Source organism: Sceloporus occidentalis, unplaced genomic scaffold (genome assembly GCF_023333645.1).
Source record: "Sceloporus occidentalis isolate IW3139 unplaced genomic scaffold, rSceOcc1.0.p SCAF_2, whole genome shotgun sequence".
NCBI lineage: Eukaryota > Metazoa > Chordata > Lepidosauria > Squamata > Phrynosomatidae > Sceloporus > Sceloporus occidentalis.
In genome coordinates this window covers 157,838,944-157,866,446 of record NW_028316982.1, presented here as the reverse complement: position 1 = coordinate 157,866,446, position 27,503 = coordinate 157,838,944, and the positions used below count along the sequence as shown (strand labels likewise).

At 40.9% G+C, this 27,503-nt stretch overlaps 1 protein-coding gene across 11 annotated transcripts in view; it reads right to left on the bottom strand.

The window, feature by feature from the left end:
- Positions 1–27,503, bottom strand: part of PCCA (propionyl-CoA carboxylase subunit alpha) — a 308,554-nt gene that overhangs the window by 200,775 nt on the left and 80,276 nt on the right. For 8 of the 11 annotated variants that reach the window (XR_016280158.1, XR_016280157.1, XM_089511218.1 and 5 more), the window contains exons 7-8: positions 7,210–7,341; positions 1,875–1,911 (exon numbers count right to left, since the gene is read on the bottom strand). Coding sequence is in view for 7 of the 11 variants with exons in the window: in XM_089511218.1 (XP_089367344.1) it covers positions 1,875–1,911; positions 7,210–7,341 (169 nt within the window). In the remaining 4 variants the exon portion in view is untranslated. Of the gene's footprint in view, positions 1–323; positions 378–1,874; positions 1,912–7,209; positions 7,342–8,888; positions 8,905–27,503 lie in introns of those variants that run through there. The other 3 variants (XM_089511219.1, XM_089511221.1, XM_089511220.1) reach the window with 3 other exon arrangements.

Below are 27,503 nucleotides of genomic sequence, written 5' to 3'. Positions count from 1 at the left end.
AGTTAGAGACGGAAGACCACTGCAAACGTTAATAACTGAGGCCCCGTCCACCTTCGTCCGAGAAACAAACTCGCAAATAATCAAATTCATGAAAGTGAAAGCCACGAAAGAACACACTTGTCTGGATCCAAACTAGCACTTACTGAAGGGGAATCCTTCACTCCCCTTCTTCCACACTGTGGCTCCTGACAAAGGCCACTCCTAAGAGTCAGAATGAGGGCTCACATAAAGTATCTGTGAAAGGGGGTAGAATGACTTGTAGGGATAGAAATGGAAGAATGCAACTAACAGAGGCAGGGGTCCTACTCAAACATGCTGTCTACCTCTGCCCTGTTTTCCTCTTGTCCTTCATCCAAATGCAACCTTGACTGTCTTTTCTACATGAAAAAAATGAAGAAACAGAAAACACTGTAACTCCCTGAGTATGAAAGGGACAGATATTTACAATATTATTTTCCTTCCTTATATGGTACAATCTTTAACTTGATTTCCAAGTCAAAACTGGCTGCTGTTTCATAATTCTAGTGTAGGGCTGATGACTGCAAAGCTACCCATTGTGTTCTTAGGACTCTTTGCAAGGTTTTGTTAAATTCTCTGTTTCTGGGCTGGGGGAGGGAGGGAGCCAAAGCTTCTTTCTCTTCATTTTTGCCCTAAAGCTGAGCAGAAGGGAGGGAACCTTAGCAATAGGGCTCAGATTTCTCCATGACTAGTCAGATTAATCTGTTTAATCAAGGATACACCTATAGTGGTCACCCATCATTAACTATTTTGGTAGGAACTGCTGTGAAAAGGGGGTCCAATAGCAAGGAAAGAAATCCCCCATCCCAGCCTTGTAATACTGATCTTTTGGCTTAAGCACAAAATGATCAAGAGATGGTATACTACAAAGCTACAAGAAGAGTATTTTCTTCTGTAATGCACACCTTTCAGTATTTTAATTTAAAAAGCAGCAATGGGTATTCCTTCTTGCCCACACAAGTTTATACTTTATCACATATGTGGCCTCCCTTCCTCACATTGTCGCTTACGCTAGCATTAACCCCGTTTACCCACATTATAAACATGGACCGTAAATACTTTAGGCTAAGAAACAGCAGCTGATAAAAAGCCATTCAGGAGGCTTTAGAAACAGAAAAGTGCTATACTTTTCACTACACAACACTGGCCAAGATCATCCAAGACAAAGCTTGCTTGGGTTGATAATCCACACACTCAGTTATATCCCAAATTCAAAAAATTAAGAATTTTATTTACATTAGTTACATAATTTTCTTAAAATATTAGCTCCCAAAGAACATATTTAAGAATTCTAAACTGGGAAATTTGTCTACTTCATAAATCTGATGGCTTCATTATTTACTCCATCCAAAATCATTTTAAACCCCTCCAGTTTCAAGAAAGGTTGATGTACAACACAAGGAGCAGGTTCACCCTTTAAAAAAATCCAGAGATTCTTTGAATTATTCCATATTTGATCACCACAGTTTATATTATAATACAGACCCCAACTAATGATTTTAAACTGAACAGCATAAACACGATTATATCATCTGTTGGAAAAAATAAGACTGACCATGTCTTAGCATCTCACGCAAAGGTTTACAGAAATACAAGAAATACCACTAGAGCAGATTAAGGTTAATACAGTTTACATCCCATCTCTAATTTAAGTCTCTAAAGCGCTATTTATATAGCTAAATATTAAGGTATAAAGAGACTTAATGATCAGATTCTTTCAGTTCTGATGGCAACTGAGAATTTAAAAATTTAAATTATCACTTGTTCCATAGGGACTACTTATTACACAGTTAATTTAGTCAACAGCATCTTCTGAAAGGCATACAAATCTCACAATAGCCAATTTAAGAACTTACCAATTTCCCTTGCAATTCTGACAGCTTCATCTGCATCCTGTAAAAGCAGGAAATTAGACCCAACATTAATCCCATCAGCTACTGCACTGTGTCTCTAGGGCAGTTGTATATTGCACTACTGTCTCCTCTGATTCATTTAATGTTTGATTTTACAACCTTCTGACCCGCTTCATTCAGAGGAATGTAAAATTAATACCATAAGTGGAATGTAAATTTTAACTCATCACTGAATAACATTCAGGTTCTAAGCAAAGGAGAACCAGTTGACAGGGAAAACCAGCAGGACTACAGAAGGATTTCTCAAGTTGCTAGAATTATAGAATTTAGATGGTTTCACTGAGAAGTAAACATCAGGGCGTTGTAACATGTCAACTGTCAGCTTATTCCTGTCCTCTCAGGTACATTCACGTGTTTTCCTAGATACAGTCAGCAGGGGGAGTTGATTCTCTATTGTTTAGCTAAGCATCTACATCAAAACAGGTCTTAAAATTCATTGAAAGATTCAAATGTGATATTCACAGGAAATGACTGTTTACTTGTTTTACCTTTTTTGACCTGAAAATAACTTTGACACCAATTTGACTCACAGATTCAAAATTATAGATATTAATGAATTTGGTATTTTATTATTATTAATGTTATTTTATATCCCAGCTTTTCCCTAAAAAACTGGGACTCAAAGCTACTTACAAATTAAGACAAATACAATATAGCAAAAACAAAAAACAATTTAATAAATAAACTATCAATAACATTAAAGACAATTGATTTTTTTTTTGACAGAAAACAAATCGGTAGATTCACTCCCAGTTAGAATTGGTAACTTACAACATTAAACTTTACAATTAAAACATTTAATTTGACACACAGATGGAAAAATTATCTAACAATACAGATAGTAAGCATGGCTGAAATAAACTAGTCCATGTAATAATAATAATAATTATTATTATTATTATTATTATTATTTCTATCCTGCCGCTCCCTACGGATCGAGGTGGGTTAGTACAGACACAGTCAACACTACATAATCCCCTATCCCCTTATCTTAAAATAAAACCAACAACATTATAAAATACAGATTAAAATTAGTTAAAAAATAAACCTAATTGAAGTGGGACAACTTGGGGGCAGACCGGGGCTATCTATATCAATGTAGTGGGGGGGGGGGGGTCAGTCTGGAAAGGCCTGCCGGAGGAGATTTGTCTTGACAGCCTTTTGTACAGTGCAATACAGTCTTCTAACTGAAACCATTAACTCACTCACTCATTCAAGAGTATGAAGTGAATAGTATAGAGAGGATAATTTAAAAAATACAGTCAAATTTAGTTCATAATTTCTCAGTGGTTAGTGAACAGAATACTGACATAAAACTATTTGCATAGGTAAGTTAACTTTCCCTTAACCAACAAAATATATTTCCTTTATGCATTATATATGAAGAGAGCCACCATGGTGTAACTGTTTGAGCACTTCATATGACTCTGGAGACCAGAGTTCAAATCCCCACTCAGCTATGGAAATCCACTGGGTGACCGTGGGCAAGTCCACTCTCTCAGCCTCAGAGGAAGGCAAGGGAAACCACCTCTGAATAAATCTTGCCAAGAAACCCCTGTGATAGGGCGGCCTTAGGACTGCCCTAAATCAGACACAACTTGAAAGCACAGAACATCCTCCTCCTCCTTGTCGTTGTCGTTGTCGTTGTTGTTGTTGTCAGTGTCAAGCCTCAGAAATCCATCCATATTTGAGTACGCCGAGAGATTTAAGTGAACATTATGTCTGGAAACTCCTAATTGCTCTATGTGCCTGGTCTGTGGTGGTGACTTTTGAACATTAAAATGAAAACTGACATTTTGAACATTTGAAAGACTTTTTTTCTTGCTTTTTTTAAAGAACCCAATAAGCACTCGTCGTCCGCAAAAAGTTTTTAAAACACTCTGGAGGATTTCATACCTGCCTCCTTTTTTGCCAAACAATAAAACAAAATTTTCTTAGTACTGACTAAGAGTCTGATGAAGAATAAGGAAACTGGTACAGGAAGTTGTCAGAAAATTTAATTTCCTTTCATTAGCTAGTCTGCTCCACAAATCGGTGCTTGTTAAGTTCAAAGCAACCCTGAAAGCAACATCAGCTTTAAGTCTTTCTTTTTTAAAAAAACTTCAAGCAGGCACATCTGTTAATGAGATCTGCCAAACAACAATTGTTTTTAAGCCAAAGATAAGTCTACCAAAAATGAATAAAATCAAGGTTTACTATTACACCTTGTTGCCTTCTACAACCTTGCAACCTCCACACACTTCAAGTTTTAGTTTAGAAGGATTTTTTAAAATGCATGAAAAGGGTCAGTTAAGAATGTAGTGGTTTCCACACATTGAGTCTGAAGGTTCTTTGTTCCTCTCTGTGACAGTTATGCGAGAATACTTCCCCTTAATAGCCTCTCTGTCAGGAAGTGTTAAACCTGCCAAATGCAGACAATTAGAGCCTCTTGAATAAAATGCAGGAAGAGTGATGACTGATGAAGAGCCTCGATTAGAGCCAAGGAGGAAACTTTTACATTTCTTTTCTCTTGCAAATTCAGACACATATTTGCTCAACAGAGTCTTAAAATAAAAGCCATCCCCCTCCCCACTCCATTTAGTTGCCTATAAACAAGTGGGTAGCTGGTATATTGTTCCAGCCCATAAGAAGGCAATCTGCATTTTATCTCAAGGGAACCCATAGACCTGTGCTATTTGTATATATGCTAACCAAAATTGAAATGTTAAAATACACAATCTGCAGTTTTGAAGCCTTCATAAAACTGAAGAGTCATTGGTGTACTCCAGCTGATGTTTAGGCACTTTGTTTCTGTTGTGTGTCTTCAAAGCTTTTCTGACTTATGGCAACCCCAATGTGAACTATCATGAATTTCCTTGGCAAAATTTATTCCGATGACATTTACCATTGCCCTCCTCCACAAGGAGAGTATGACTTGCCCAAGGCTCTCCAGAAGGTTTCCACAGCCAAGCAGGGATTCAAACCCTGGTCTCCCAGAGTCTGAACCCAATACGTAAACAACTACACCATGCTGGCTCTCTCACTACATGAATCTATGTATCTGTAGAAGCATTACAAGTATTACCTATAATGCACATATATGCAACACTGAGTAATACAATTGACATCTGTGACTTTATAAGAAGCCTTCATAGGACACTGTTTCTTGACCTCTTATATACCATCAGTAGAAAGAGCTCAAGATATCAATCATTTCTTTGTTACATTCCAAAAAAATCCATCGACACTTACTATATTAGCCACTCTGAGTCCCAGTTCTGGGAAAAGAGTGGAATACAAATAATAATTAAATAAAGATCACCACTTATATCAGTGGTTCTCAACCTTCCTAATGGCGTGACCCTTTATTATAGTTCCTCGTGTTGTGGTGACCCCCAGCCATAAAATTATTTTCATTGCTATATGCAAATATGTGTTTTCTGATGGTCTTAGGTGACCCCTATGAAAGGGTCATTCAACCTCCAAAGGGGTCCCGACCCACAGGTTGGGAACCACTGACTTATATGAAGAGGTTGCTTACCTGAAACTGTGGTTCTTCCAATGGTCATCTGTGCCTTCATACATATGGGTTTGTGTTCGCACAGGCCCATTTGTGTGAGATACAGAGACCATGAAGAAGAACATTTATTAACATATTACTGATGCACTAAAGCACAGTGGGCAATATGGCCATGAGCTGCACATGCCCTCCCCCGGCTTTGTTTTGTAGTCCTCAACCCATCCAAAAAACCCAGAGTACCCTTTTTCTGACCAAAAATAAATATGAACTTTTATCTCCTGCAAATCTCAAGAGTGGAAATATACCTTTTTAACTGGTTGGACTCCCTCCTCCATATCAATTAATATTAAAAATCTATCAGTTTTTCCAAAACCAGAAGTGGACTTCCAAATACTTCCAATTTGGGGTAGGGGGATCTCTGGCAGTTCATCTTCCCCCTCATCCCAGATCCCAGAAGCAGGTCACTAGGCCTGTTGTAGTTGCCCATCTATGTTATAAAGGAGAATTTATTAAGTGGCGTAGGTCATATTATGGATGATTTTTAAAGTATTTCAACAATCTTTTTTTTAAAAATTGATTTTACACTCTACCAAACACAGAAGTAAATCTACACATATTCAACTAGTGCTATTCATAGATATAGCCATGTTAGTCTGTAGAGTCAGTATATAGAGAGATCTTGTAGCACCTTTGCTATATGTATCTGAGTAAGTAGACTGACGTCTACAAAAGCTAATGCTGCCAACTTCTTTATTTCAGTTAGTATCAAAGGTGCTACAAGATCTCTCTACATACTAGTAAACATGCAAGGGTAAGCTGTGTTGGCCATTTAGTGAATTCAAACAAAAATCCACCAAACAGTGTTACCTTTATTGGCCAACCGAAATGCACAATATACTTGGTGTAAGTTTTTGAAGTTCCACTGGCTTCTTCACCAGGCAAAATGTAACATACCAAACAAGAGAAAAGTTAGAGATGTTAGCCTTCAACCAAGGTAAAACAATTTTTTTCTTCTCAAATTTGGGCCCAGATTGGCATATTTTATCTCAACATCTATCAAAATGTTCCTGTTGCAAAAACATGAAGGCTTCTTGAGGGATCCATTGTCCTTTGCATACAAGGAGGCCTGTGGCCTTACAGGAATGGAAACATATTGGAATGCAAAAAAGGAGTCCTTGTTGATATGCAAATGGACTTTAAATTTCCTGGACTTTGCCCAATTGCTGCATGGCCAGAGGAAGAGGGACCAGCCTGCTAAAGATACACTCCCCATACCAATGGATGCAAGCTGCAGGAAAAGAGATTCCATTTCACCATTAGGAGGAACTTCCTGACAGTAGGGGCTGTTCGACAGTGGAACACACTCCCTTGGAGGTCTTTAAGCAGAGGCTGGATGGCCATCTGTCGGGTATGCTTTGATTGGGATTTCCTGCATGGCAGAGGGTTGGACTGGATGGCCCTTGTGGTCTCTTCCAAATCTATGATTCTATGGTTCTATGACTCTATGATTCTACCATCTTAACTAAGGACAGAAACAACAAAATGCAGTCTAGCAGTAATGAGAGGGAGACAAGTTGCCTCTCCCTGGTGCAGGAGGTGGTAGGTACCCTTAACAGCAGAGCAAACAGAGATGTCAAGCATATCCCATGCACTTCGATCATAGAAAACCCAACCTGCCACAACAAGAGACAATATGCTAGTTTAGAATAAGACTGAGAAAACATTTAATAAAAAATAAAATGGGGAAATGCAGTTCACTATTTTTAAAAAGTTTTTTACCTTAACTACCCCATCATAACCAGGTATCGTGTTGACTTTTGCATTCTTGGCTAGGAGTTTGCTTTCTATCTTGTCCCCCATTGCCTGAATAGCATGCATGTCTGGTCCAATGAAAGTGATGTCTTCAGACTCCTGAGGAGAAAATGAACACAACAATATTTATTCATAAAAAAATTGAAATACTATGATGACATTTTGCATTAAAATGTCCCAAATTTATGTGACATAACTTAAGCCAGTACATTAAAAACGTATATGAGTTTGTTAAGCCTATAAGGAACACAGGTTCAACGCTCCTATAATTACTCTTTGTGTAAATCAAAGCCAGACTAGGGGAAAATTGTAAATTATTCCAGCCTGAACATTTGCAGGATCCCTTGGGTGAGAGGGAAAGCAGTTAACTCATGATTCAAGGAGCCACAAGTGGCTTACAAAGATATGTTCTCTAATACAGTTTAAATATTTCATTTTGTATTCTTTAACATAAACCTCATAGAAAACGGAAATGAAATTCCTCCTCTAAGTGTGCAAGGCATACCAGATAGACTTTTAAAATACTTACATCCTGCACATATACTCAAAGGTTTAACTAGATATCAACTTACTGAGGAGACAAGTATTATAATCTGATTCTACTCACTGTACTTCGGGTCCACTTTAACCTAACATCCTAATGAGGCTTTAAAAACAGGCCGTATTTGTTTCCATCTAACAAATCTTACTAAGAAAACCTAAGTGATAGATTCACCTTAGGGCTGTTATAAGTCAGAAACAACTAGAAAGCACAGAACAACAACAACATCGCACTACTGTATCCCAGTTCACCAACTATTCTTATAATACATTTTTATTATAGCTATTTCTATTACAATATAACCCCCACCCAGATTGTTTTCTTCTTACCATGAACCTAATATATATACAACGGCAGCACCCATAATACATCACCACTGGCTATACTGGCTAGAGCTGATGGAAAATGCAGTGCAACATTTAAAATATCAGATGTTTCTCATCACTATTTTGGAGTTTATTTTATCCTTCAAAAACAGTGTTGATATTACCATAAATACTCCAAAAGTTAAACGGTAGGTAAAGCATGGTGAGGGAATTCATGCATGTTTCCATGGTTTTTTTTTCCAACCAAATTATTTGAACTGTGGGACTTTTTGCAAATCAAAACCACTGACCACATGTTCTCAAAAATCCTGTTTACTGGTCTGTTTTATGGCAGACCAAACATTCATGAAGTAGCATATCAATACAGAAGCCAAAACATTAATTACTTAAGGACATTTTAAAATGCTTGACATTAGCATTAAAATCTGATCTCTCATCACTGAAAAGTACTGTTTCAAATAATTAACATTTATCTATCAATGCAATTCTAATAATACATTTACATATTTAAAGCCACATGTAATGCTACAGGCTTCCATCTAGCAATATATTTCCATGTGGCATTGGGAAATAAAACACATGAAGGAGGAGGTGTGGATCATAGAATCATAGAGTTGGAAGAGACCACAAGGGCTATCCAGTCCAACCCCCTGCCATGCAGGAAATCCAAATCAAAGCATCCCCGACAGATGGCCATCCAGCCTCTGCCTAAAGACCTCCAAAGAAGGAGACTCCACTACACTCCGAGGGAATTTGTTCCACTGTCGAACAGCTCTTACTGTCAGGAAGTTCCTCCTAATGTTGAGGTGGAATCTCTTTTCCTGCAGCTTGCATCCATTGGTATGTTCTCTCCTCAATGTGACACCCCTTCAAATATTTAAACAGGGCTATCATATCACCTCTTAATCTTCTTTTCTCCAGGCTAAACATCCCCAGCTCCCTATGTCGTTCCTCACAGGGCATGGTTTCCAGATCCTTCACCATTTTAGTCGCCCTCCTTTGGACATGCTCCAGTTTCTCAATGTCCTTTTTGAATTGTGGTGTCCAGAACTGGATACAATATTCCAGGTGGGGCCTGACCAAAGCAGAATACAGTGGCACTATTACTTCTCTTGATCTAGACATTATACTTCTATTGATGCAGCCTAAAATGGCATTGGCCTTTTTAGATGCCGCATCGCACTGTTCACTCATGTTCAACTTGTGGTCCACTTGGACTCCAAGATCTCTTTCACATGTAGTTTCATTCAGCCAGGTGTCCCCCATCCTATATCTGTGCATTTTATTTTTCTGCCCTAAGTGCAGTGCCTTACATTTCTCCGTGTTTAATTTCATTTTGTTAGCTTTGGCCCAGCTTTCAAGTCTATTCAGGTCATTTTGAATTTTGATCCTGTCCTCTGGAGTATTAGCTATTCCTCCTAATTTGGTGTCATCTGCAAATTTGATAAGTATGCTCCCAATTCTGTCATCCAGGTCATTGATAAAGATGTTGAATAACACTGACCCCAGGACAGAGCCCTGTGGGACCCCACTAGCTCTTCCACTACAGATCAGTATTTGTAGCATCAGGAGCAGCAGCAGTATTCATAACCTCCACTTAGTCCAAAGCAACACTCCCCAAACAGACCTCTCCTGTCCCCCTTCCTCTATCCTCAACAAGGTAGCCTCCAACTAACAAGCTTTCTCATCCCTCTGCTGCCCCTTCACATTCCCAGTCAATCAGCATTAGGAAAAATAAGTGACTACAAGTGTGACCCAAGATGCCTGCTATGTTCAGTGCAGAGGAGGGCTTGTTGATTCAAGCAAGGCCTGTCTGTTGAGATTGTTGTGACAGCAGGAAGAACAGGGTACTGGTGCACCTATACCTGTTAAAGAAAGCAACTGATGTCACTTTGGATGATGCTTGAAAAGGCCCAATTAGTTGCGTAAGTATGTGACACATGAATGTAATGCCCCAGTAAATCTTGACAAGAGACAAGATAATACTGCACTACACTGTTATAGCACTATTATTCCACTTTTACAGCTATGACTGTCTCCTGTGGCATTCTGGGGTTTGTAGTTTAGTGAGGCCTAAGAGGTTTCTGGCTGAGAATTCTGAATGTACTTTCCAAAACTGCAAATCCCAGTATTCCACAAGATATAGCAGTAAAAGTGGGATAATAGCACTACAACAGTGTAGTACAGTATTGTCAACAGATGAAGTGTAGTCCCATATTTCATCTTTAAAAAACGTAAGTGAAAGAGAGATCCCTAGGGATACCAAACTATTGCAATCTACTGCCATCTTCTATTCTCTAATCTTCTGAGGCTTCAGCTCCATCATGTCTATTCAGCACTCTGCTGCCAGAATTATCCATTTCTTTAATAGTCTCCCTAAAATTATAATGCTTTTCCTTAAATTCCTACCTTGGTTTCTAGTCCACACTTGGATCCAGCATAAGATACTCATCCTTCAGGACCCATTTAATCTTGTTAACATTTCTTTTCTTCCTCTAAATCCACAAACCTTAGCCATCTAAAGGTTTCCTGCTTGACTCTATCCTTTTTCCTTTGCTGCTTCTTATGTCTGAAACTGCCTTTCAGAAAACCTTTGTGCAACCACCTACTGTATCTTATCTCTGTTAATTCCTCCTCAAACTAAATCTTTCAGAGAAGGCTTTCAAACAAACTCCCTTTCAGGAGTATTTATAAGGCAAAATAATATAATTGAAACCATCACATTTTCTTCCCTGATTAATCCTGTTTATATCACCTTTCACTTTCCCTGCAGATTATAGATTGTAGCTAACAGGCCTCTCAAGATATGGATCTGTGAATACTGCTTCACATACTTAGACGGCACTATACTGAAACCTATCCCATCAAGATTTCAAGACTTCCAGCTTCAGAGGAACACTTCCCATACCACCTTTTTCTGCCAAGGAATCTATGTGCATTTGCAAAAGTTTCTGTAAAGTGTTTTTGGGTACACAGCCATTTCCCAACAGGTGCTAAGTAGGCTTGTTTGGTCTCCCCAGTATAAATGAATTCCTGAATACAGTCTATAGTAAGAGGAGTTTGTAACAGACATTATAGAAATGCCTTGCATATCTTCTTTTTCACACAATACAGAAACACCACTGCTTTTTTAAAAAAAATCAGTAAAGATGACATCTTCCTCGCAAAAATTAAGAGATAATGAGAAGAATTCAATTAGCCTTCTATGTTCATATGAAGTCCTGAACTCTTCCCAGAAGTCAAGATTGTGGAACTGAGGCTGTTGTACTTTGGCCATATCATATGAAAGCATAACTAGCTAGAAAAGATGATAATGCTAGGGAAGGTGGACGGCAGTAGAAAGAGAGCAAGACCACATGCCAAATGGATGGACTCAAGCAGGGGTGGCATGGGCTTGAATCTACAGGACCTAAGCAGAGCAGTGGAAGATAGGGGGTCTTGGAGATGTGTCATCCACAGGGTCGCCATGAGTCAGGACCAACTTGAGGGCAATTAATAACAACGAATGGAATCCTAGCTAAATTCTCATTGTTATTCAATTCCTATAATATATTCAATAAGGAAATGCAAACTCAAGGCTAGAATTTCAAAAATCAATGTTGAAATACCAATAGTTAGTCATTGCTGCACTCTGAAAGGCCAATCAATTTCTGCACTCTGCACTCTGGAAGCCCTATATATTTCTGACACAGGCCCAACACCACCTCTTAGTAAGAGTTTGAGAGAACCAGTTCTGCAAATTTTCCAACAAAGGCCACATTCCCACTAGCCCATTTACCTTGGATGGAACTGGGTAGATCTGGGTCCCCCCCCCCCGAATCTCTCTGGAAGCAAGTGCCCACTATAATTTACCTTAATCAGGGTAATTTAACCCTGAATGCCATTGCAGCTCTTTGCGGAGAGTTCGCATTTGCAGGTACCGGTTTAAAACAAGGCTCCTTTGCTGTCAATCAAATTCAGTTCCGCTTTCATCAAAGGTGACGTTTTCTACAGCAATGGGGCAACCGGATGGGTGCTTCCCCCCCCCTTTTTTTTTAAAAAAACTGGTGGCAATGTGTGCATATTTTGTCAAATTTAAAAACCTGCAGGTGTGTGTGTGTGTGTGTGTGTGTGTGTGTGTGTGTGTGTGTGTTGTGTGTATTTGGGTCACTATAGATTATGGATTTTCCTCTGCCTGTTTTAAACCCCAAAATGCAATCTAATGCCATCTCTGCATCATCCCTCCTTGCAACCCCTGAATGCCTCATACACATACGACGATGATGATGATGATGATGATGATGATGATGATAAATTCCTCACCTTGGAATGCTATCTCTGCATCCTTTGCTTTTCCTCAGCCACCCCAGAATTCCTTACAGACACATACAGTAGCAAAAGCATTCTGTATCAATTTGCCAAATTGAAAGAGAAACATTTGTAACATTCACATTGTAGCATTTGCATATAAAAAATAATTTAGAAAAAAAGCCTCTTACAAAGTGAGGTGCCGGGCTGGGAGCAAGCTAATGCAAGGGAAATGTAGCACAAGCATACACATTCTATGTATCTACCTGTAGAAAAAGTATTCACATAGTCTGTCAAAATAAAATTCCAAAAAAAGGCATGTTCCGTTCCCTGCCCTCCCTCTGACCTAATTCCCTCCCCTGAACTTGACCCTTCGCCCTGCTCCTTCTTCTTCCTCCTCCTTCATGATTCTGCCCTTCATGGCCCCCTTCTTTCCCCTGGCTCCTTCTTCTTCTTCCTCCTCCTCCTTCGCTCTGATGAAGGGGAGCCATGTTCTACCCTCCGTCCTCCCTTTGACCTAAACCCCTCCCCTGAACTTGACCCAATTATGATCAGGGACAAGTTCATATTTGCCAGACCCAGTTTTTCTCAAAAGATACAGCTTTTACTCCGCTTTCAAAAGACCTTCACCAAGGGGCATTTACCCCTGAATGGGTGTGAAAGCCTCATTTTTGCTTGTGGAAGGATCAGGGCCAATATGAACTTCCCATGGTTAATCCGGGTTCTGATCTGGGGTAAAAGGTAGTCTGAATGGCCCCAAAGTCAACCATAGTTAGAAAGCCTGGTAGATGAAGGGAATGTTGTGGATGTAGCATATCTTGATTTCAGTAAGGCCTTTGATAAGGTCCCTCATGATATTCCTTTTTAAAAGCTAGTAAAATATGGGCTAGACAATGCAGCCATTTGGTGGTTTTGTAACTGGTTGATTGACCAACCAAAGCCAAAGGGTACTCAACAACGGCTCCTCCTCATCCTGGAAAGAAGTTACTAGTGAGGTGTCACAGGGTTCTGTCCTGGGTCCAGTGTTATTCAACATATGTATCATTAACTTTGATGAAGGAATAGAGGGCATGGCTATCAAACTTGCAGATGACACTAAATTGGTGGTGATGGTGGGGTAGCTAATCCTCCAGAGGACAGGATCAGAATACAAAATAACCTTAATAGATTAGAAAGCTTAGTCAAAACTAACAAAGTGACATTCAACAGGGAGAAAGGTAAGGTACTACACTTGGGCAGTAAAAATGAAATACACAAATACAGGATGGGTGGCACCTGGCTTGATGGCAGTACATGCAAAAGGGATCTAGGGGTCTTAGTGGACCATAGACTAAACATGAGTCAGCAGTATGATAAAGCAGCTAAAAAAAACCAAAGCAACTCTAGGCTCCCTCAATAGGAGGAGTATAGTGTCTAGATCAACAGAAGTAATAGTAACACTCTGCTCTGCTTTGGTCAGACTTCACCTGGAACGCTGTGTCCACTTCTGGGCACCACAGTTCAACAAGGCTGTGGAGAAGCTGGAGAATGTCCAGAGGAGGGTCACCAAAATAGTGAAAGATCTGGAAACCATGCCCTATGAGGAGCAGCTTAGGGAGCTGGGTATGTTTAGCCTGGAGAAGAGAAGGTTAAGAGGTGATGTGATAGCCATGTTTAAATCTGAAAGGGATATCATATTGAGGATGGAGCAATCTTTTCTATGCTGCTCCAGAGAGTAGGACACAGAGCAATGGGTTCAAACAGGAAAAGAGATTCCAGCTAAACATTACGAAGAACAAAGTACAGTTCCTTTCCTTTCAAAACTGGACAAGCAACAGAGAGGTGTGAAAATGTACTCAGTGGCACAGGGGACCACATTTAACACAACCTATGAGAAGGTTGTGCTGAAAAGAACTGCTTGAGCAACTATGTTTATGCTACTGTAGTGTGCTCCAAGAGGATTCCAGTCAGATACAGTAAATTTAATGTATCCATTATGAACACTGTTCTTTCCCAAGACAGCTTTTTAAATGCTGGACAAGCCCATTTAAACTAGTATGAAAGACTTCGAATTGCATATAAGTCTCTACATAGTTTAGGTGGAGACAAAGTGAAACATGTTAAGAATTTTCTAGAGATGGTTTCCATACAGCATTTCTTCAGTACTTGGCATGAAATCAGTCATAGGCTTTACATGATAAAAGAGATCTGTGGAACTAATCCTAGAAACCTCTTTCTGTGTATTAACACCTCCAGGCCACAGTGAAGACAAAATGCTTCATTTGCATCCTTAAACATTAGAAACTGAGAATGAACCTTTTCAACTGCAAATGTTATTGCATCTACATTTCCAGCAGAGGATAGGGGAGCTTAAAGAGTCTACTTAGTTTTACATTAACTTCTCTCTGTCTTGGTACCACTGATCAATACAAAAAGAGGAGAAAGAAGAGGTAGATGTTGGTGGCTGAACAGCTGGTCACTTGCTCATAATAATCCTTAAAGAGAATACAGTATTTATTAAGTACAACACAGTTACCCTCTTGGCAATGCACATATGAGGCCTTCTTGATGGGTGCAGAATTCAATCAACTGACATTCCCTCATGCACCACTTGTGTCTTTATATATAATTTAGGATTACATGTGCTTTTTCACACTGATCAACACCCAGCATCCCTAGAGTAGCTACACCACTCGAGATTTTCTCATGACATTCACAGACAGGTGACTGGATCCCCAACAGAATGAACCAAGTTCAGACAAGAAAAGAAAACTAAACTCCAAGAAAATATCTTGCAAAGGCAAGGCCTCAGAACTAATGGCCTTATACTGTGTAAAGCCACTGGTCTAAATTAATAATAATAATAATAATAATTTTTATTTTTACCCCGCCTTTCCATAGAGATGATCAAGGCAGCTTACAAAGGATTAAAACATTACAATACAAGATAGAAAAAATTACAATATAAAAGTTAAAAACATTGCTACAAGAAGTGGGAACAGGAATCAATATAAAACACATATAACAAGGGCAGGAAATGGAGAAAACGATCGAATTTATAATGGTCCGTGGTCAGTAGGGAAACAGGGGCAGAGAAAAGAATGAAATAACTAAGGTGGTAATGCCAACCGAAATAAATGTGTTTTTAAGTTTTTCTTAAAAGAATCTAACGATGCAGCGGAGCGGAGCTCTACGGGGAGCGTATTCCAAAAAGAAGGGGTGACGATGGCAAAAGCCCTCTGTGAGGTCCTCACAAAATGTGACCTAGGGACCTCCAACAGATTTGTCCAAGACGTTCTGAGTGTGCGGGGCGGATTATATGGGGAGAGGCGGTCCTCCAAGTGCCCTGGGCCCAAGCCATTTAGGGCTTTATAGGTCAAAACCAACACCTTGTATTGAGCTCGGAAGCGAATAGGCAGCCAGTGAAGATCTTTTAAGATGGGCGTTATATGGTCCGACCTGGAACTGCCAGTGACCAGTCTAGCTGCCATATTCTGCACCATTTGCAGCTTCCGGGTTTGGTACAAGGGTTGCCCCATGTAGAGCGCATTGCAGAAATCCAGTCGAGAGGTTACCAAAGCATGTACAACAGTTTCAAGGTCCCCATGGTTCAGGTTGGGACGCAGCTGGCGTATCAGCCGAAGCTGATAACAAGCACTCCTGACCATCGCATCCACCTGAGATGTTAGCTGGAGCGACGAATCAAGGAGCACTCCCAAGCTGCGCACCGAGTCCTTCAAGGGGAGCGTGACCCCGTTCAGGACCGGGTGACAGATCTCACCACCCGAAACTGGGGAACCTATCACCAGTACTTCCGTTTTCCCTGGATTCACACTGAGTTTGTTCTCCCTCATCCAGCCCATTACCGACGCCAAGCAGGCATCTAGAGGAGAGATGCCATCCTTAGTTACTGCATCAGTCGGAGACACAGAGAAGACTATTTGGGTGACATCAGCGTACTGATAACACCGCGCCCCGTGTCTCTGGATGATCTCTCCCAGCGGTTTCATGTAAATGTTGAATAGCATAGGGGACAAGATCGTTCCCTGAGGGACACCAGATGTAAGGGCCCTCTTATCGGAGTGACAGTCCCCCAGCTCCACCATCTGGAGTCTGCCCGAGAGGTAGGACCGGAACCACTGCAAAGCAGTGCCCCCAATGCCCAGCTCCCTCAGGCGCTCCAGAAGGATACCATGGTCGATGGTATCGAAAGCCGCTGAGACAAAAGCTATCCATGTTGGCAGGCAACAGCTCTACAAGTCCCAGACAGACAGAAAGGACCCTCCTCTTAAGAAATTTAAGTTCCTTTGATGAATGATGTCAGGGAAATGGAATTTATGAGATGCAAAAACTATGTTGTACCCTTTTAACTGTTTCAAGATGCGATGCTCATTAAGTGACAATACTGTGAGCACTACAGAGAAGTCAAATTCAGGTTGTGGGTGCTGATTTCTAACAATAATCCTTAAGGAGACAAAAAGCAGACCTGAAATAGCTAGTTTATCAGGAAGGAAGACCTGGTGTAGAGCATACCCAAGAGACCAACCCCTTCAACATGGCTGGGGCCAAAAGCTTTTATTCCACTTTCTCCTGTATGCTATGGCTACATAAAAATGTAGAAAGACTACCACGACATCTTATAAATTGCTTACGCTTATCCTGTATTGCTGTTGTGTGCCTTGAAGTCATTTTCAATGTATGGCAACCCAAAGGCAAAATTATCATTGGGTTTTCTTGGCAAGATTTGTTCAGAGAAGATTTTGCCTTTGCCTTACTCTGAGGCTGACAGAGCATTATTTACCCAAGGTCACACTGTGGGTTTCCATAGCTCAGTGGGGATATCAACCATGTTCTCCAGAGTCATAGTCCAACACTGAAACCACTATACCATGATGGGTCCCCAACATACTGGCTCTTACAATGCCTATCTTAGCTTAAAACTATTTCAAAGGCATCCTGGAACTAGAGATCTAATATGTTTTGACAATATCCTAGCCTCATTATCAGCTCCACAAAAGCATAAACCCAGATTTTCAATTAATAAGTATAGAAGCAGCCCTGGTGGTGCAGTGGTTAAATGCAGGTACTGTAGCCACTCACAACCACAAGCCCCAGGCAGGGCTCCAGCTTCCACTCAGCCCTCCCTCCTTTTGTAGGTCAGTAAAATGAGTACCCAGTTTGTTGGGGGCAATTGGCTTACATGTTGTAAACCGCTTAGGGAGTGCTAGTTCACTGATAAGCAGTATAGAAATGTACTTGCTATTCTATAAGATTTCCTGTTCTTAGAGTAATTAACTGAGACTAACTCTTAACTCAATTATATGTTGCAAAAGTAAAACACTTCAGTTCACTATTTTGTATACCAGCTGATTATCAAGTAATCTAAGTCCACTGGAACACAATTCACATAGTTAAATACTATCCTTATTAGCAACAACCTGTATGGTTATCATTTCTATTTGCAAGCTGAATATTTAAAAAAAAAATAAGTAAGGCAAAGAGTTCCCTAGCAAAAAAAAGTGTGGTTATTTTAAGATGGTAATGAAGGGGCCTCTTTTACCTAATTAGGTTATGTCCATGCCAGGAGTCCCCTAATTCAAATCTCAACCATGACGACACTAGATACATGGACCATTGCTCTGACTCCAATTTCTTCCTGCTGAGATAATCTTTTGTGGCACTGGAAATCCCCTTTAAACTCTTCAGAAAGATTGACGTTAGTAAGAAAAACGCTTACGCACAGAAATAACAGGTTGCCTGCCCATAACTGTGGTTCTCTGAGTAGTCATCTGTGAACTCACACATAAGGAAGGAAAGTCATTCTGCAGATGTGTGGAGATCTTTTGGAAGCTTTTAGAGATGCGTTTTGGTAGTAACCCCACTCACATACATAAAAGCTGTGCGCTCCTGCTGAAACCCAACAACTAAAACCCCCAAAACTAACAAAATCAATTTCAACACAGAGAAATTGTAAGCTACTGCACTTAGGCAAAAAAAAAAAAAAATGAAATGCAGACATAGGATGGAGGGCACCTAGTGTAACAAGATTAGATGTGAAAGGGATCTAGGAGTCCTAGTAGACTACAAGTGGAACATGAGTCAGCAGTGGGATGCAGCAGCTAAAAAGGTCAATGCTGCATCAAGAGAAATATAGTGTCTAGATCAGGGGTAGGCAACCTTTTTGAGCCAGGGGCCGGGTTGCTGTCCCTCGGACAACTGGGGGGCCGAAGCCGGGGGGTGGAGCTTCCACCCTCCAGGGGCGGAGCCGCACACGGGGGGGTGGAGCTTCCACCCTCTGGGGCGGAACCGCATGCCAGGGCGGAGCTTCCACTATCCGGGGGCGGAGCCACGTGTCAGGGGCGGAGTTTCCACCCTCCAGGGGCGGAGCCGCATAATAATAATAATATTTGCAAGAAGCTACTAGGGCTGGCAATGCCATAACACAGGAAAAATGCATGCACACTGTCTCAACCCAGAAAAGAGCAAGCAAGTCCATGTGGGGGGATTTTGCAAAGAGAATACCAAAGGATAACAACAACAATAATAATAGCAATATTTTCAAGAATGGAAGCGACTAGGCAAGGCCACAAAACAGCAAAAAATGCATGCCACTGTCTCAACCCAGAAAAGAGCAAGCAAGTCCATGTGGGGGGATTGTGCAAAGAGAATACCAAAGGATAACAACAACAATAATAATAGCAATATTTGCAAGAATGGAAGCGACCAGGCATGGCCACAAAACAGCAAAAAACGCATGCCACTGTCTCAAACCACTTTCTTTCTCTCCCTTCCTCCCTCCCTCTCACTCCCACCCTTCCACCCCCTCTCTCTCTATCTCTCTCTCTTCTCCCCTCCCTCCCTCTCTCTCTCTCTCTCCTCTCCCTCCCACCCTTTCTCTCGCTCTCTCTCCTCCCCTCCCTCCCACCCTTTCTCTCTCTCTCTCTCTCCTCCCCTCCCTCCCTCTTTCCTCTCCCTCCCACCCTTTCTCTCTCTCTCTCTCCTCCCCTCCCTCCCTCTCTCTCCTCTCCCTCCCACCCTTTCTCTCTCTCTCTCTCTCTCTCCTCCCCTCCCTCCCTCTCTCTTCTCTCCCTCCCACCCTCTCTCTCTCTCTCCTCCTCCCCTCCCTCCCTCCCTCCCTCCCTCTCTCTCTGCCTCCTCCTCCTTCCCCCCCCGCCCCTCCATTTATAGGAGGGAGGAGGGAGGACGGAGCCAGGAGGGAGGTGGGCGGAGCCAGGAGGGAGGTGGGCGGCGCCCATTTGAAGGCCCAGTGCGGCTCCTGGAGCCCCGTTTCAGGGCTCCGGCTGCCGCATCGGGCCTCCCAGAGGCCCGGTGCTGCTGCTGGAGCCCCAATTCAGGGCTCCGGAGGCTGTATCGGGCCTCTTAATGGGCGCCGCCATTTTGAAGGGCAAAATGGCGGCTGGAGCGGCCGAAATCGGCGGCGATTTCGGCGGCAGGAGGGACCAGGGGCTGGCAGAAAGGCGCCTGCGGGCCGCATCCGGCCCGCGGACCGGAGGTTGCCGACCCCTGGTCTAGATCAAGAGAAGTAATAGTGCCACTCTATTATACTTTGGTCAGCCCTCACCTGGAATACTGTGTCCAGTTCTTCGCACAGCAATTTTAAAAGGATGTTGAGAAGCTGGAATATGTCCAGAGAAAAGTGACCAAAATGGTGAAGGGTCTGGAAAACATGCCTTATGGTTTCTACTTAAGGAGCTGTGTATGTTCAGCCTGGAGAAGAGAAGGTTAAGAGATGATATAATAGCCATGCTTAACTGTTTGAAAGGGTGTCATATGTTGTGAGCAAGCTTGTTTTCTGCTGCTCCACTTCAACATTAGGAAAAAGATCCTGACAGTAAGAGTTGTTCAACAGTGGGAAAAAACCCTTGGAATGTGGTGGAGTCTCCTTCTTTGGAAGCCTTTAAACAGAAGCTGGATGGCCATCTGCCAAAGACACTTTAATTCTGTGTTCCTACACGGCAGAGGGTTGGACTGGATGGCCCTTGTGGTCTCTTCCACCTCTATGATTCTAAAGCCTGAAGCAGACAGACCAAATAAAGTGCCTTCTAGGTACTTTGGGGACATGGCATTCAAATGACGCATGCCCCCAAAGCAGCTGGAAGCCACTCTAAGACCAGGTAAAGCAGCCTGAAACCAGCCCAAAAAGGGGCATGGCAGCAGCCAGCTTCAGGACTGCAGCGTCCAGTCGCTGCAGTCCCAGAGCAATTGCAGCTGGAGTGGCTGCAGATTGCTCCAATTGGCCCATCTGCTTCACCCCTATGATTCTATGACTGGCTCCATATAGAGAGAGGTCCATGATTAGGTGGATGAAGCTGTATGTAGCCCTTCAAGAAAAACTTTAACTTCAGGTAAACCAACCTTGAAGATCTACCTGGCATCCTGAAGCATGGATTGAACAGAGATGGCCACCAGGTGGATCTTCAGAGAAGAGTACAAGAGGTCTTTGGCTTGCAAAGACATAACAAATTGAAGCACATGTTCGAACAAAAAGTTGTCTGACCCAACAGCCTTACTCTGTAGGAAAGAGAGAAAGGAGGCCCATCTTGCTGCAAAAGAGCACTTCATCAACTGTTTGTGAATTGCAGACATCCCAAGTTGGATGTCATTCAATAGGTCTGATGAGGTCTCTTGATCAGCTGGAAAAGTATGGGCCTTCTTGGGAGATCCAGACTGAGCCACTCTGACAATAAATCAAATTTGGCTGAGTCTACTTTAAAAGCACAGCACAGTTGTCTCCTTGCACTCAGTATGGATTTTCAGTCCTTGAAATGGAAAGAAATGAGGCCAGAATCTGCCAGGAGTAACACACCACCATCTAAAGAATCAAAAGCGTAGGTTGGAGGCATGTTTTGGGGATCAATACTCTTAAAGACCAGGTCCTCAAAAGGCAGCTTAGATGCCTTAATTTTAAGATCTAGGACCTTAGCGATTCTGGAGACCTGCTCTGCCAAGGTGCCAAGATCATCTGAAAAGGAAACAGGATTTTGGTCTCCTACCAGCAGGTTAAGGGAGGAAGCAGAGTGATCCCCGAGACATGAGTGGCCTGATTTCTCCTCTAATGATGATCCAGCAGAGGAGTCCTTATAGACCCTGCTAGGAGGCTGAGGTGCAGATGTAGCAAAGCATGGAGTAGAAGTGACCTTGCATCAGTGTCAGGATGAGAACGGTTATAACAGTCAGGACAATAGGTATCGGCTGGATTGGAGGCCTGGCAGCAGTTTCCCTGGCTGGCAGAGGTGATTGTATCAGAGGTCTTGGGGGAGCTGAGGTCTAAAAGTCATGGATGCTACACTTCTGGACTCAGATATATGGGAGCCAGCAATGGTCTGAGGTTGGGACTAATGGTTTCTATACTAGTCCTCATAAATCAAATAACTGTAGTACAAGTCCTAGTCATAATGGTGAGGATGGTGCAAATACGTTGGGTACCTTTCCCAGAAATAAGATGGGAGAATGTTACCAGTCCCAACAATAAGAACAATACCAGTCCCAACAAAAGGGTACCTTAATAAAGTGAAGAGGGAGAATGTCAGTATCAAGATCGGGAAGTCTCGAGGGATAAAAACTACTCTGAGATTAAGACAGGGTGGGATGGTGAGATTCCTTGTCTGGTTCAATGTATTCAAGCACCTCAAGAACCACTGCTTTTAGTGTCAAACTCTAGTAGTTTGCAATGACTGATAGTCTGGCTTCAGCAGAGGGATGATTTGACAAGAATCTCCCTTCTGAGTAGGGACCAACTTGTACTTCATTAGGCTTCATATCCAAATCTTTAGCAATTTTGTCCAAGACTGGGCTTGGGAGATGATGAGAAGACATCAGTGAGGATGGGTAAGGCTCCTGAGTGGAAGGATTTTGTTGCGGGGGGGGGGGGGGGAATTGGAAGATTGATCCTTATTCTTCTTAGGCATCACTGAAGTTTCAGAGGGCAGACATTTTTCTTTTTTCTCTAGAGATTTGCCTTGTATAATATTTTTGAGCCCTGGAAGAGGATTTAGGAACCTCCTTCGGTGTCAGAACTTGATTTGTCCTCTGAGTTTTTGACCTCTGAAGCAAGTAGAATTCTCCCCCCACCCCCACCCCCAAAAAAAGAAGATGCCAGAGAGCATAATCCTTAAAACCTCACTTTAGTATTAATAGGACTAACAACATTTATCATTCCAACCACAAACACAAGGTGACCAAGTTTATAAAAGCTCATGCTACAACTTCTTTAACACAGTTAGTTTCAAAGGTGCTGCAAGGTCCCTTTGCATACAATGCAGAACAGTTTATTGCAACAATCTACACATCAAAAATGTAAGAAGCATTATTTGGCTGTTTTACTATCATGTTCTACATGGAGGATTTCAGTCTATATAGTTCCACTACAGCAGACTAAACAAAACAAGTCTTTCTGTGCTCTTGAAAACAGTTTTTTACATAACGAATGTTCATTTTATTTTAAGTTTCATAATTTAAAATAGTTTCTTTTAAATTTCTTTGTTTTGCTTTTTCTTTTACAAATCCCAAACTAAAAACGTTCTATATGTCTTTACTGGGAAATCATGACGAGAAGAGCAGGGAAATCCTAGGCTAGTTGTGTCACAGACAATATTGATATAAATATATTGGTATAGATCTTCCTTCAACTTACATACATTTATCACATTTTACAGATTTCATCTTGAAGAATCAATAAATGCAATGTTAATAGATAACAACACAAATGTCTTTTTGCAAGAGAGGAAGCACTCTCAAAAGCTTCTGGCAACTCATTAGAAATAAATGGAGCAAACACACTACAGGAAACCAAATACAAATCTGTTTTCAAGGGAATCTTGAGCTTTTGCAGTAGAACTGTTTGAACCTGCATCCTGTTAATTGTGAAGACTACTTAAGATATTCTGTGTCAGCAATCAGGGCCAAGAGTGGAGGCATAACTATCATAGTCGCACATTCAAAATTCTTGAAAACCCATTTAAGAATGTCAGTAGGAGGTAAATTAAAGCCATATGCATTAAGAAGCTAATAATTTGAAAAATGTACAGGAGCAATGAACCCTGAAGTTTATCAAGCATTCAAGTAACTATTAAGAACAATTTTGTGTAGCTCTAAGTAAGAAAATAAAGCCAAAATGATGCCTGTCTAAAGATGAATGACCATAAATGCAAGAAACCAAATCTCAATATTACTATTTGAAATGTGACATTCAAGCCTCAGTAAAATCTAGAACTTACTGCAAGAAATGTTTGTTCCATTTCATTTAACGAGTTATCATCAAGCAATATAGGGCTTGAACATTCTGGTACGAAATCTCATACCAGATTTTACATTTATTATGTAAAATATTCCTTAATATTTTCTCCAAAAAGGTGAAGAATTTGAAAGGACATCTTATGTATATGAGATAATCCCAAATTTTGCCTGTTTATGTTTAGCGTTTTACAATTCAGTCCTATGTGTGTTTAATCAGCACTAAGACCTATTTTATTCAAGGAGACTCACTTCCAAGTAAGTATGTAGAGGGACACAGAATTGTCTGCATCCTTATAAATTATTATCTGTTTAATCTTTTTCTACTCTTAGCTCATACGCTCTAGGTATTTTTACATTTGCAAATTCCCATCTCACCAAAGCAGTACAGCTGTACAGTTTAAAAGACACTTATAAGGAAAGCAACTAGGTGAAAAACAAATTCATCTTAGGTATATCATTATAGCAGGTGATTAGAAAGACCACTGCCTGAGACCCCTGAGAACTGTTGCCACCCATGGACATGACAGACAACAATGTCACCTGATGCAAAGGCATTTTCCTAAGCTACCAGGAAAATTTGGATCTTCTCAGATACAAGGGCAATGAACAGGCCCCATAAGGTAACTGTAACAAGTCAAACAAGTCATTTGGACACCTTCATAATTTATCTGTGAAACAGGCCTGTAACCTTACCGAAGCATGTCAAAATTATTTTTAGATCACCATACCCAGAGTCTTCCAGTCAGCATGGCTACTTGAACATGCTGCCTAGGGGATTCTAGGAGCTGCAGTAGCTTTTCAATCTCTGCTCCTAGCAGGCGACTATTTTTTAGAAAAGTAATCCTTTATGTGCTCTACTGGTTAATGAGTGTTGGTAAATTCAAACTGCAATACTTGCACTACCATGAAACTCAGTTTCTAAATGAGCACATGGCTACTAAAAATGCCCCCCAAACCCTCCCCATTTGGTAAAATAAAGCATTGTTACAATTCACTGGTTATTACATACTTTTCACCAAATATTACTCATAGTAAACAGCAGGAAAGCTTAAGCTCTTGCTAAATTGCCTTAGGCAAATCAATATGTTAGCATTGTTACATAGATAAATTAGGCCAAGGTGAGCAAAAGGTAGATCAAAATCTAACAATATTTGTCCGGCTCATTTGCTGTTGGCAGTATAGGAACTAACATATTAAAATCAACAATGTTTTCTAGCAAAAGGGGTTACTTACTAAAATTATTTTTGATTTGACTGAGTCACTTAAATTAGACTTTCAGGATTCACTTTTTTAATCAATTAAAATTTTTGTAACCAGAATTAAGTTACAGTGAACCCTTGGTATCTACTGGGGTTTGGTTGCAAGACCCCATGTAGAGGTCAACATCTGTGGGTTTTAAAGTCCCATTGTATATAATGGAGTAGTAAAATGTTTCCCTATATAAATTGACAAAATCAAGATTTGATTTTTGGATTTTTAAAAATATTTTCAAGTCATGGATGATGGAATCCATGGATATGGAGGTTTGACTGAAGTAATTAATAAAATGAAATGTTATTCTAAAGAGACAACAAATGTTGTATTTCTCGCCTAGGACCCAAAAGTATCTTAGCTTAGTCCAACACTTCTTTAATCCAGATGTTCAAAATAAAATCTAATAGATGTTAAATAAAGAAAGTGAAAATTTTGGGTCCAGTGTCCATAAAGAGCTCCTTTGCATCCCTTCAGGCTTTGCAGACAGCAGTAGAGCATGATGATGTATCCCAAGACACCTTTTCTTGAGGTTTTCACAGCAGCTGGTAGGTAATGGAGACCAATGGGCAATCCCTTTGATCTTCCCTTGATCAAAGAAGATCAGTTGCCCACCAGAATGTACCTCCAGTTGGTTAAAAGCCATCATCACTACTTCCCCTGCAGAAACCCACAAAAGGGAAAGCTTAAACCCACCATCTTCCCTGGAAGTCCAAGACCTTAGCAGGGTTGGGTGACTTGGAGGCCTCCCATTCATAGGATCACCATAAGCCAAAGTCGAGATGATGGGAGTTAATTACAAGTCTCTTGCTTTAATAATGAATCTTGTTCTCATGTTTTGATATTTTCCATCAGCCTATTTTCACAGGATACACTACACCAAGCAGACTGTTAATGTCTTCAAATTCCTACAATCAAGATGGGGGGCCACAAGAAGGAAGAGTAAACTGATTTCCATTAACATTTGAAAATGAGGAGAAAATTAAGGGAAAGTTATGACCACATTGGATGAAGAAAGAATAAATACGACTGAAGAAATAATCAAGCCCCACATTGTTTAATTATTATTATTTTTCTTCTGATCTACCAATGCACAGGACATAGGAAATGTTATCTGCTGCTCACAGTGATAGCAAGTTTAATGCTAGATGAAATTGTGCAAATGTTTTCCACAGATGGCAATGCCTCTGTGGAGCTCAGCAACAACAGTACTCACAGCATCTTTACCATACCATGGTGCCACCACATTCCCCCAGTTCATGCCATTTGTCATCTTCATGCCATACATGCCTTCAAATTAAGAATGCTAGAACAAGCTGGTACCAATCAGGCAAAATGGAGAAAATGAGTCCCAGAGCAAGAATTCACAGGATCTCAAAGCCTTATAATTTGATCCCAGGGAGAAGCAAAGCCTATCAAGTCCTTTGTTTCCTTAGTCCCCATAACAATCAGACTTTGCTTAATAGGTGGGGAGGGAAGAAAAGGGGGAAGGGGGACCAAGGAGCCTGGTGCATAGTGCATTGTTCTCTTGTTTTGTCTTTAATATGCTGCAGTTTAAGAGAAGGCCTGGCAGGAGAGAAAAATTTAAGGAGGATGGCTGCAAAGTAGATTTGAAATAAGATAAGCTACCTGAGATTTTTTTTTATATTTTTATTTTCACACAGCTCCACACACTGCTAATCAGTGATCTACTGGAAACTTCAGATCCTGCTGAAAAGCCTGGCAGGGTATTTGGCTTTCCATTCTTCTACTCTGTTTATTCCCAATACAAGTATGTTCAACAGCCTTAGAAAGAGCCCTTGAACAACAGCAGTCACTTAGCAATGAAATGTAAATTACTGACATGGGCTAAAACTTGGACTTGTTACTGCTAATGAGCACATTTTTTAAGGGGGGAAATGCACACTAGATTACTATAACCTTTTCACTTAACCCTCTGTGTACTGAAAGCCACAATTCAACACTATATCAAAAGCATCTACAATAGAAGTGCTACATAGCAGCTTTTTAACTATCAACTCAAGGTTAACTAAAAAGCATAAGAGAACTTATTGGCCATTGACTGAAGTGCAAGTTCAGGTCCAATGACACTACTTATGGAAACCACATAATTAAGTGCTATGGGGTTAAAAAGAAAGCCTCCATTCAGAATCAGCTATGCTGGGTCCTATTAACTGTCCATCTAGCGGAGCATACTGTCTCCCAATAGTAGCCAGGCAAAAGACGGAATGGCAATACATCATCCCCTACTCCATGATTCATAGCCACATGGTAGTACCTTCTTTGATCTTATGATATTACATTTTCCTTGGATTTCTGTGTACTCGGATTACCCTTCTGTAATATTCCACACAAGCATATTTCTAATTTTAAAAAATAACAAAAACATAAAGACATTTCACCATGTTCTTCAACTGGAAGAGAAGAAAACACTGAAAAATTGGTGGACTACAAGGGACGTCTCAATAGGGCTTTCACTTTTATGTCTTTAGATATAAAATCTTCTTAGCAAAGGTCCATTCAAGGTAGAGGAGTTTATGAAGAGGAGGTCAGTAATGCTTATGTTCTCCATCCCACAACAGGTCAGTATTGGGATCCACTCTGTATATAAATATCACTGA